This window comes from Peromyscus maniculatus, chromosome 22, assembly GCF_049852395.1.
Source record: "Peromyscus maniculatus bairdii isolate BWxNUB_F1_BW_parent chromosome 22, HU_Pman_BW_mat_3.1, whole genome shotgun sequence".
NCBI lineage: Eukaryota > Metazoa > Chordata > Mammalia > Rodentia > Cricetidae > Peromyscus > Peromyscus maniculatus.
Window position 1 is genome coordinate 8,535,560 of NC_134873.1, and position 11,520 is coordinate 8,547,079.

Below are 11,520 nucleotides of genomic sequence, written 5' to 3' on the forward strand. Positions count from 1 at the left end.
TTCCGTCTAATCGCGGCCGGTGACGGCAGCCGGAAGTGCGTCATCGATCTTCCCAGGGCCGCACACAACCTTAGAGCCTGCCCTATAAGGGAAACTGAGAGACTTTCTGAGAAATGTCCTTTGGGGAACGACGGAGCGGGAATGTGCTTCCTGCAGCCCGCCTCACACGCAGTAACGGAGTCCGTCTCCCGATTCCCCAGGGTCGCGCTGACCATTGGCCATGCTTGGTCTTCCGTCGGGACTTTGCCCACGGTTCCCAGCGGCTCTCCCAGTTCCTTTCGGGAAATGTAGTCTTCTCTCACCCGCGCTTACATCGGCGCGTTCTGGCGGGGGTGTGCTCGCGGGACTCCATTTCCCAGCATGCCTGCGCAGCGTCCCTCCGCGCCCCGCCGCGGGGGCCATTTTGTTCCGCCGGAGGCCGCTGAGATGGCGGCGGGGGAGAAGGTGAAGGTTGTTCCTGGCGGCAGGCGGCCGGGGTAGGGCCGGCAGCGCGGCGTCCGGCATGGATCTGCACACAGCCGTGTACAACGCGGCGCACGACGGCAAGCTGCAGCTGCTGCAGAGGCTGCTGGCCGGCCGCGGGCGGGAGGAGCTGGACGAGCTGCTGGGGGAGGTGGCGGGCGGCGGGACGCCGCTGCTGATCGCCGCGCGCCGCGGGCACCTGGACGTGGTGGAGTTCCTGGTGGACCGCTGCGGCGCCAGCGTGGAGGCGGGCGGCTCGGTGCACTTCGACGGCGAGACCATCGAGGGCGCGCCGCCGCTCTGGGCCGCGTCGGCCGCCGGCCACCTGGCCGTGGTGCGCAGCCTGCTGCGCCGCGGCGCCTCGGTCAACCGCACCACGCGCACCAACTCCACGCCGCTGCGCGCCGCCTGCTTCGACGGCCACCTGGATGTGGTGCGCTACCTGGTGGGCGAGCACAAGGCCGACCTGGAGGTCGCCAACCGCCACGGCCACACGTGCCTCATGATCTCCTGCTACAAGGGCCACCGCGAGATCGCCCGCTACCTGCTGGAGCGCGGCGCGCAGGTGAACCGGCGCAGCGCCAAGGGCAACACGGCCCTGCACGACTGTGCCGAGTCCGGCAGCCTGGAGATCCTGCAGCTGCTGCTGGGCTGCCACGCGCGCATGGAGCGCGACGGCTATGGCATGACCCCGCTGCTGGCCGCCAGCGTCACCGGACACACCAACATCGTGGAGTACCTCATCCAGGAGCAGCCAGGCCACGGGCAGCTCGCAGGGACGGAGCTGCCCGAGGAGGGGCCCCCCCAGGGCGCACGCAGCGGCAGTTCCGCCCTGGAGGAAGCAGAGCCTTATGAGAGCTGCTGCCCCACCAGCCGGGAAGCAGCTGTGGAGGCTTTGGAGCTTCTGGGAGCCACCTATGTGGATAAGAAAAGGGATCTGCTTGGAGCCCTGAAGCACTGGAGAAGGGCGATGGAACTCCGCCACCAGGGTGGGGACTACCTCCCCAAGCCCGAGCCCCAACAGCTGGTTCTCGCCTACGACTATTCCAGGGAGGTGACCACGCCCCAAGAGCTGGAGGCCCTCATCACAGATCCTGATGAGATGCGGATGCAGGCCCTGCTGATACGGGAGAGGATCCTGGGCCCCTCGCACCCCGACACTTCATACTACATAAGGTACCGGGGTGCTGTCTATGCGGACTCGGGAAATTTCGAGCGCTGTATCCGTCTGTGGAAATATGCCTTGGACATGCAGCAGAGCAACTTGGAGCCCCTGAGCCCCATGACTGCCAGCAGCTTCCTGTCGTTTGCGGAGCTCTTCTCCTATGTGCTGCAGGACCGCTCGGCCAAGGGCAACCTGGGCATGCAGCTCGGTTTCCCCGACCTCATGGGCGTGCTCAGCAAAGGGGTTCGGGAGGTGGAGCGGGCCCTGCAGCTGCCCAAGGAGCCGGGCGACTCGGCGCAGTTCACCAAAGCCATTGCCATCATCCTCCACCTGCTGTACCTGCTGGAGAAGGTGGAGTGCACACCTAGCCAGGAACACCTCAAACACCAGACCGTCTACCGCCTGCTCAAGTGTGCCCCGCGCGGCAAGAACGGCTTCACCCCACTGCACATGGCGGTGGACAAGGAGACCACCAACGTGGGCCGCTACCGAGTGGGAGTCTTCCCTTCGCTGCACGTGGTCAAGGTGCTGCTGGACTGCGGGGCCGACCCCGACAGCCGGGACTTCGACAACAACACCCCGCTGCACATCGCCGCCCAGAACAACTGCCCAGCCATCATGGATGCGCTCATCGAAGCTGGGGCCCACATGGATGCCACCAATGCCTTCAAGAAGACGGCCTATGAGCTGCTGGACGCGAAGCTGCTGGCCAAGAGCACCGTGCAGCCTTTCAATTATGTGACGCTCCAGTGCCTGGCCGCCCGCGCCCTGGACAGGAACAAGGTCCCTTACAAGGGCTTCATCCCAGAGGAGCTAGAGGCCTTCATCCAGCTGCACTGAGCCTGTCCCTGCCACCTGGGTGCACGTGGACCTTCTCCACGTGGAAGCATCCCATCCCCTTGGCCTGCGGCCAGTGGGGGCAGTGGTTCTAGAAGCCTTCAGGGTCATGTGGTAGGAAGACGGTCTTTGTGGCAAAAGGGTGCTCGGACCTCCCCAGTGGCATCTGTCTGGGTCTGGAGGCCTCTGCCCCGTCACCCAGCCCCCAGCTAGCCTGTCCTGGAGTCCTGTGCACCCAACACTGTCAAGATGGGGTCAGAAGTCGTCGGCTCCTCCCTGCGGTGGGGCAGCCCCAGCACCTGCCACCTAGATGTTTGCGGTTGGTTTGTTGTTTACTAAGCAAGTGGGCGGCAGCCTGGAGCCCACACTTTGAGGTTTTTGCTCTTTTTTTCCTTGGTTTCTGTTTGTTGGACTCACTAATGACTTAGTTTCAAGTTGCCGGGACTTTGCAGTGGCCAGACCGAGATCAGCATGAGCTGTGAGTGCAGATCTGTGACCGACGTCCTGGGAAGCCTCCTCACTCCCATGATGGTTAGAAACAGGACTGTCCCCAAGAAGGGCCAGAGCAAGTGACAGGAACAGCCAGGCAGACACCAGTGCCTCCAGCCCCACCCTGTTTGAGGGACTGACAGGGTTCCCAACTTCAGGCTGCAGCTGTGATGGCTGGCAGGTGCCACAGCCATCAGGTTCATATCCATGCCACCCTTGTCCTGTCCCACCTCTGAGGACCTGAGCCCAGGTCTTCATGAGGAGTCCATAGTCTCCCCAGTAGCTGCCAGGAGTGGGCTTCTGACTAAGATGGGGAGGTGGAGAACTGCCAGCCAGGGCTGCCATGGCCCTCGAGTGCGGCCCCAGCACAACAAACTACCTGAATAGCACCGACCTGTGACTCCACCAGCTTCTGCCCCTGTCACTGATGGCGAGTGGAATTAAACTTGGATCACACCAAGGCACGAGGTGCTCATCCCCAGCCTGGGGGAACCAGCTGCAGGAGAGAAAGGCCAGTGTAGAGAGGCCAGCCCCCTCACTGAGGATAGGGTGTGCGACTGCAGTGTTAGGTAGGTTGTTCTCTGTACAGAACGAGCCTCAGGCCACACAGTGCAGCCTCACTGCCCTGTCCTGCCCAAGCCCAGGGCAGACACAGACCCTGCGAGTCTTGGCACTGATATTTATGGATTAAAGTGCAGGTGTGTGAAGAACTCTGCCTAGCTGTTATTTGATGTGGGCAGGTTGGGGGTGGGGAGCCAGGTGAGTGCTTGCCAGGCAGGCATGGTGGCGCACACCTGCCCCTCTGCACTTTGGAGCCGAGGCAACAAGCTCACAAGTTGGAGGCCATCCTAGAGTACCAAGTGAGTTCAAGCATAGCCTGGGGTAACAGTAGACAATGTTTCAAGACCCCCCACACACACCTCAAAACCATCTCCTATGAGGTATGGTGCTAGTGAGCACTTACTGAACCCCACTGCACCCCAAGTGCTAAAATGGACTGCCTACGTCACGGCAGCTGCCTTCTATTGTAGCTGCTTCCCTTCCGGTGTCTGTGAAGAAGTTCAAAGAGGTTAAGACCACCAAGTGTGGGCCTCGGGGCATGGAGCAGGTGAGAAAAAGCCAGACTCGAACCCTCCATCTCAACAGTTGACGTGCCCAGATCCATGCCCCTGCCTCAGCACCCTGATTATCTGTCTCATGGGGCCTGGCTCTGCTGGACATTCCCTTGAGAGTGTTGATCCAGCTGCTTCCAGTGGCTCCCTCCAGCTGGGCTATCCCTGGTGGGAACAGCAGGATCAAAGAGATGTCCTGCCAAGTCCCCACAGGGTCCACCTAGCCTTGACACTGTGGTGCCTGGAGTTGGACAGGCCTGTGTCGCTTGTACACCCTTCAGCCAATCACAGTAGCCTGAGTCAGCTGCGGTGACTGGAGACCCTGTGGTTATACGGTTGGAGTTCTGGGGAGGAGCTAAGAAACCAAAGGCAGGGTGGCACAGGCCTTTAACCCGGACACTGGGAAGACAGGCCATCCTGGTCTACAGAGTGAGTTCCAGGACAGCCAGGGCTGCTAGAGAGACTCCCCTGCAAAAGTAAGAAAGATTGATGCAGGAGAGATGGCTCTGTGGGTAAGTGTGTGCCACCCGTGAGACCCCAGTTCTACCCCTCAGATCACACCGCCGTTGGGGGGTGTGCAGACAGACTGGGAACAAGAAACCCGGGGAACACCAACCCCAGCATGGGGGTGTCAGTCACAGGTGGGAGACACCCCCCCCCAATTAATGCTACACCCCCTCCCGCTCTGGCTGGCATCACAACAGACAGACTGGTGCTTGCGGTTGTCTGGAGTGTTCTCCGGTCTCTGTTCATATGGATGAGGGCAGTGGTACAGCCTGTCCCTGTGGCCTGCACCAGGGTCTGCTATTTCTAGGTAGGGCATCACACCCCAGGTTAAACATAGCTCGGTGCAGAGCCACATCACTGGGCACCAGCTGGACAGAGGGCCCGAGAGAACGGCAGGAGGATTGATGGGCACAGCAGGTGTGGGTCAGAGGAGACCCCGCTGCAGGGGCTCCCCACCCTCAGCCCTCACAACCTGTTTAAAGCCTGTCACGATGTGGGCTTCAACCCGGTGTCTATCACACGCCTTCAGTCCCAGCACTTGGGAGGCAGGACAGCCAGGGCTACAGTGAGAACCTTCCTTGGGAACAGAAATAAAACACGAAGTGAGCTTGATGGAGCCTGACCGGAAGAAGCCTTCCTAGGTCACCTCTTGAGTCTCACAGCCTGCCTTCCAGGCTCTTTCCTTCTTAGCCAGCTGCTTGGCTTGCTTTTTAAATCGTGTGTGTTTTGGGGGCGTGCATGTGAGTGCAGTGTCGGCAGAGGCCTGACGTGTCTGCAGAGGCCTGACGTGTCTGCAGAGGCCTGACATGTCGGCAGAGGCCTGACGTGTCCTGACGTATCCGGCCAGCTGGAGCCCTCACCAGCCCTTTTTGCTTTTAGCCGTTTTGGTCAGGGTCTCATGTAGCCCAGGCTGGTCTTGAACTCCTGATCATCCTGCCTTGTCTAGAGTGCTGGAATGACAGGCATGTGCCATCATGCTCAGTTTGCAAAACTGTTTTCACATCTACACCTCAGTGGTGTTTAGCGTATCCTCAGGGGTACTCAACCATTGCTATTTCCAGGCTTGATTTTCCAAGCCTGGAGTGCGGTCAGCGATAAGTATCTGTGGATGGAGCCTGGGATTCACCCCTCAGCACTGAGAGAGATACTTTTTGAAAACTGTGAAGTTTACCTAAAGAAGGAGGGCTCAGGCTAGAGAGATGACTTAGAAGTTAAGAACACTGACTGCTCTCCCGGAGGGCCTGAGTTCACTTCCCAGTGACCGCATGGTGGCTCACAGTCACCTGTAATGAAATCTGGTGCCCTTTTCTGGCCTGCAGGCAGAACACTGTATCCATAATAAATAAGTAAATCTTTTAAAAGGAGGAGGAGGAGGGCTCGGTAGTGGCAGATGTGTGGGATGAGTGAGGCTGGATCACCAGCAGCAACCAGGAAGATGGGACCTGCAAAATGAGCGTTCAGGGTGGGAGTGTCAAAGCTGCAGACAGCAGCCACGGGACCAGCCAGCGTCAGTGAGAGTCTGAGCCCCCGGGGGCGGGAGTGGTGAGCCTAAGTCTTCAGGGAAGAGAAAATCCCTTCTTGCTTCCACATCCCAAGGCTGTCTAAAGGCCTGGGCCACAGGACAGGCTAAAAATAAAAGCCCATTCTGGCATCTGGCAGGAAACTGAGCCAGGCAAGAGACTGCCCTCTTTGGGTGCCCATATCAGGGTAGAAAATTAGCATTCAATCACCCTGCAATCTTGGAGATCGACGCCACCCTCTCTGTGCCTCAGTTTCCCTGCCTGCAAGATTGGAAAGGAGCATTTCGCCTCTCTGGGGAGAGTATCTGGATGGCCACTGTTGCTGCCTTTGTCCCAGGGCTGAAATAATCAGCAGTCTGGGCTGTGCTCATGAGCTCAGGCTGCTGCCCTGGGTGCCCCCTGATTGAAAGGTCTGTTCATGGCAGTGCCACCTTGGCATGTCCCACCATCCCCAACATCCCTTAATGTGTCATAACCATCACATTGCCCAGGCTGAACTCAAACTCACTGTATAGCTGTAGATGGCTTTGAACTCTTGTGGGTTTTTTTTTTGTTTTTTTTGTTTTTTTTTTTTTTTTTTTTGGTTTTTCGAGACAGGGTGTCTCTGTGTAGCTTTGTACCTTTCCTGGAACTCGCTTTGTAGCCCAGGCTGGCCTCAAACTCACAGAGATCCGCCTGCCTCTGCCTCCCGAGTGCTGGGATTAAAGGCGTGCACCACCACCGCCCAACTTTGAACTCTTGATCCATTGGGGATGGACACACTGGCTGCCCTGGGCCCCTCAGAGGCTCCACACTCTCTTTCCTGAGCTGTGCCCTGCATCCCCAGGTGGAGTCATGACCTCCAGTTCCTACTGTCCCCTCAGCATCCTCACCACTGGCAAGGGAACTCAGACCTCACAGAGGTGGAAGCAGGAACCACACATGCTTAACTCACACTTCAAAGTCCCACGAGTGGATGGTTAGAACAAATAAGACCCACCAGCCAGCAGGAAGGGAACAGGGACCAGCGTGGAATCTGAAGTCAAGATGGACCAAGACCGAGCTGAACATCAATTGAAGGTCAAACATTTACTGAGTACCAGAGGATGGGATAGTGAATGATGGTCGTTTATCCCAAATAGCTGTGCGTGGTAATGGGAACATGAAGATTAGGTGAGGCAGAAGGGCATTTTGTTTTTGTTTTTGTTTGTTTTGGAAATAGAGTCTCACTATGTAGCCCAGGCTAGCCTGGCATGTTTTATTTTTTAACTTGAAGCGCTAGGTGGCGAGCATGAGCTCCTGGCCTGGGTTAAATGATGGTGGTCGAAGTGAGTTTGGTGCTGGGGCATATGTCAGCAGTACAGCATTTGTCCGCCTTGTGCTGGCGCCCTGGGTTTGATCCCCAGTGCCAGAAATAATCGTGTGTGTGTGTGTGTGTGTGTGTTCAGAGGACAACTCGGGACTTGGTTCTCTCCTGCCTGGGATGGCGCCAAGGTCAGCGGCCTTGACCACAGTGTCTTTGCTGGCTGAGCCCTCTAGTGGCCAAGGCTGGTTTTGAGCCAATCTCTCTGACCTAGCCTACAGGTTTGTATAGCCAGGCTGGCTGGGAACCTGGGGATCCTCCTGCCTCTGCCTCCCAGTGCTGGGGTCGTAGATGCATACCAGTTGTCTAATTCATGTTCTAGGATCAAACTCAAGTCCTCTTGTTACAGCAAGCACTTTATCCGTGAGCCATCTCTTCAGCCCCAGAGCAATGGCTTTTAAATGAAGTGGCTGGAAAAGCCCCTAGGAAGAACCTTGGGTTTTTTGTTTTTAATAGTTCCTCTTACGGGTGTTTTGCTTGCATGTATGCCTTTACACCACATGCATGTCTAGTGCCCACAGGGGCCAGAAGAGAGGGGGTTGGATCCCCCAGAACTGAACACAGGTCTTCTGCAAGAGCAGCCATGCTCTGACCACAGAGCCGTCCCTCCAGCCCCAAGAACTTGGGTTTAGCAAAATCCTGCGGACGTTAAGAAGGAGCAGTGGAGGAATCCAGGGGGAGAGCTTTCCATCCAGAGTCACACAGGTCCTCTCTTAGAGGACAGCGTCTGGAAGAACAACTACTGGAGAGAAGAGGATGAGGAGGGACGTGTCACCTGCACAAGGTCACAGCGACCTTCAGCGGGTGCAGTCCCTGCAGCGGCCGGCCAGGTGGGTGTTGATGAGCATCACCCAGGACTGCATCTAAGTCTCTTCTGGAACAGAACCTGTGGGAACCCACTGTGCCCCTCTTGGGCTGTCATCACCTTCCAGAAAGTTCTGCCCAGTATGGGCAGAAGCCAGGAGGGCCTTAGCAGGTGGTACAACTTTCTCCTTCAGTTCCCTGAGGAGGACCACAAGGCTGGTTGGAGCCAGGTTCTGATAACCTTGGACTCTGCCCAGCAGTGTGCTCCGGGCCCAGGAAGGGGGGTTGCCAGATGCTTCTAGAACAAGCTGCAGATGAGCAGACGTCTGTTCCTGCTCCCTGGCTCACCCCAGCCATCTACAGACAGAGGAGACCCCTCTGCTGCCTGTGGGGCACACACCCAAAGCCTCACCACCTGAGTTTGAGCCCCAGGACCCAGCGGAAGGAGAGGACTGACCCCGGTCAATTGTCCTCTGACCTCCACGCACATGCTCACACAAAAGAAATGTAAAAACACCAGTCCCACATACGGTGTGTGACTTGCAAGACACAACCCAACACTCTCTTCTTGGCTTGGAGAGAACATTTGTTAAACAAAAATCCCTGAAGAACATCCGGGGCTGGAGAGGTGGCTCAGCGGTTAAGAGCACTGCTGTTCTTCCAGAGGCCCCGAGTTCAATTCCCAGCAACCACATGGTGGCTCACAACCATCTGTAATGAGATCTGGTGCCCTCTTCTGGCCTGCAGTCATACATGCAGACAGAACATTGTATACATAATAAATTAAAAAAAAAAAAAAAAAAAAAAAGTCCAGCATGCATCCCTGGAAGCAGGCAGGCGGATCTCTGAGTGTGAGGCCATCTTGGTCTATAGGACAATCAGGGCTACAGAGTGAGACCCATTCCGCCCCTCCCCCGACCCAAAAAAAAGTCAGGGCTGTGAGCAGAGCTGGCCCTCTGAATTCCCAGCTGGTTAGGGACACACCCTGCTGCGGCTGCCACCAGGGGATATCAGACTGGAGGTCTGAGAATGTCCAGCCATGGTTCCTGCCCCCCAGACTTCCTTCTTCCAGAAACTTCCTTTAATGGAGCCGCCCACCAGCTCTTGCCTCATTACAGCCCTGCGGCTGTCTGTCTAATGGCTGAGTAAATGCATACACATGGCCTTGCTGTGCCCCAGTGCCTAGCATAAGTACTAAATGACTCATGGAAAGAATTCCTGTAGGGTTGGAGCTGTGGCTCAGGGCTAGAGCACTTGCCTAGCACCACAAATAAATTAAAAAAGCATAATTTTACAAATTAAATTTTCTGACTTGAGACAAGGTCTTCCACAGCCCAGCTGGCCAGCTGGCCTCAAACTTAAGTAGCCAAGGTTGGCCTTTAATTCTTGATCTTTTTTCAGCCTCCCAAGTGCCAGGATGATTAGATGACATTTCTTGATTTATTGCGGGTGTGCGCATGTGCAACTGTGAGGGTCGGCTGGCAGGAGTGAGTCGGTTCTCCCTTCCCACCATGTGGGGCCTGGCGAGGGACCTCAGGTCATGAGGCTCCCGACAGGCACCTTTACGAGCTGAGCCGTCTTTCTGCCCCCTCAAACCCCGTGGAAACGAACTGACAGGCTGCACTCTGCCCTTCTCTACCCTGTCCTCCCTGCACCCCTCCATCCCTCCTCCCACTACACCCCTAACATGCTGGCTCTGTCCTGCCCCAGGGCCTTTGCTTGGGCTGTGTTGCCCACATGCACCCTGGGGCAGGCTGTCGACTCCCTACTTATTCCAGGTCCCTTCCAGCTTTCCCAGTCCCCTTGCTTGCTTTACTGATGCCTCATTTTACACTTCCCCACCCTGGAACCCCATAGTGTAGAGCCTAGCACCTTTCCAGGCACCCTCACCCCAGCAACCGGACAATCCCATACACCATAGATCGGAGGACTTCATTTACATACCCCGCCCCCCGAATCTCAGAACTATGATGCTGGGGTTTCACTTCAGCCCTGACTAGGTCTGACTCAGACTAAAATAGCGAGGGGAGTGACTCATGCCTCCTGCGGCGGAAGAGTTGGCTGTGGGATGAACCCGCAGTTGCTGGTCCTTGGAAGTCTGGCGTCTCACGTTAAGCTCCCCTAAATTCTAACTAGAGTGATGTTGAGGGCTGGAATTCAGTTTTCGTCATCTGTAAAGTGAGTCCACATTTCACAGAGGCTTGTTTGGAGGGTTGAGATATCTGGGCACATTAAAATCTCTTTTGGATTTCGAGACAGGGTTTCTCTGTGTAGCCCTAGCTGTCCTGGAACTCGATATGTCCACGAGGCTGGCCTTGAACTCAGAGAGCCGCCTGCCTCTACCTCCCAAGTGCTGGGATTAAATGCATGCGCCACCAACCCTTGTCTCATCCGGAGCTATGTAAAGAGACCTTGTCTAAAACTAAAGTCAAATAAGTAAAAGAATGGGGGAAAAACAGAATAAATAAGTAAAATAAGAAATGAATGCATAGGAGCTGGAGTGATGGCTGAACGGTTAGGAGCACTGGTCCAGAGGTCCTGAGTCCAGTTCCCAGCAACCACAACAACGTATCTATATATAACGAGGGGTTCCCAACTCACTGAGATCCACCTGCCTCTGACTCCCAAGTGCTGGGATTAAAGGTGTGCACCACCATCGCGCCTGCTTATGTATTAACAGTTCCTCATGTGGTGACCCTCAACCATAGAAATATTTTCGTTACTACCTCATAACTGTAATCTTGCTACTGTTATGAATCATAATGTAAATATCTCTTTCCCAGTGGTCTTTGGCAACCACTGGGAAAGAACCGTAGAGCTTCAAGTAGGTCGCGACCCACGGGTTGAGAACTACTTGTCTGTAACCCAAGGCCCTCTGTTGGTATGCATACATGCATAAAAACAACTATATACATAAAATACATAAGTAAATTAAATTTTTTTAAAAAATAAAAGAGCACTTACTGCTCTTGCAGAGGATCCCCGGTTCGGTTCCCAGCACCCACATTAAGGGACTCCAACTGCCTGTAACTCCAGCTCCAGGGGAACTGACACACTCTGTTCTTACAAAGTGCACATATTTTCACACAGCCTCACATGCATACCCATAAATAAAAATAATACATCTGAAAAAAATTAAACCAATAAATGAGATGAAATGGCAGAGGGTTGGAGATGCACAGCCTTGGTTGAATCTCACCACATGCTCACACTCCAAAGATAACCTCACTGTAGCAATTTCTGCCAAAATAAATGTTTTGTTTAAAAAAACAAAACAACAAC

General features: G+C 55.6%; 1 protein-coding gene across 1 annotated transcript; it reads left to right on the forward strand.

Moving 5' to 3' along the window:
- The first annotated feature begins 371 nt into the window (after window positions 1–371).
- On the forward strand, window positions 372–3,663 carry Fem1a (fem-1 homolog A). The gene has a single exon (XM_042267469.2). The coding sequence runs from the start codon at window positions 503–505 to the stop codon at window positions 2,465–2,467; it is 1,965 nt and encodes a 654-aa protein (XP_042123403.2). The 5' UTR covers window positions 372–502; the 3' UTR covers window positions 2,468–3,663.
- Window positions 3,664–11,520: the final 7,857 nt, after the last annotated feature.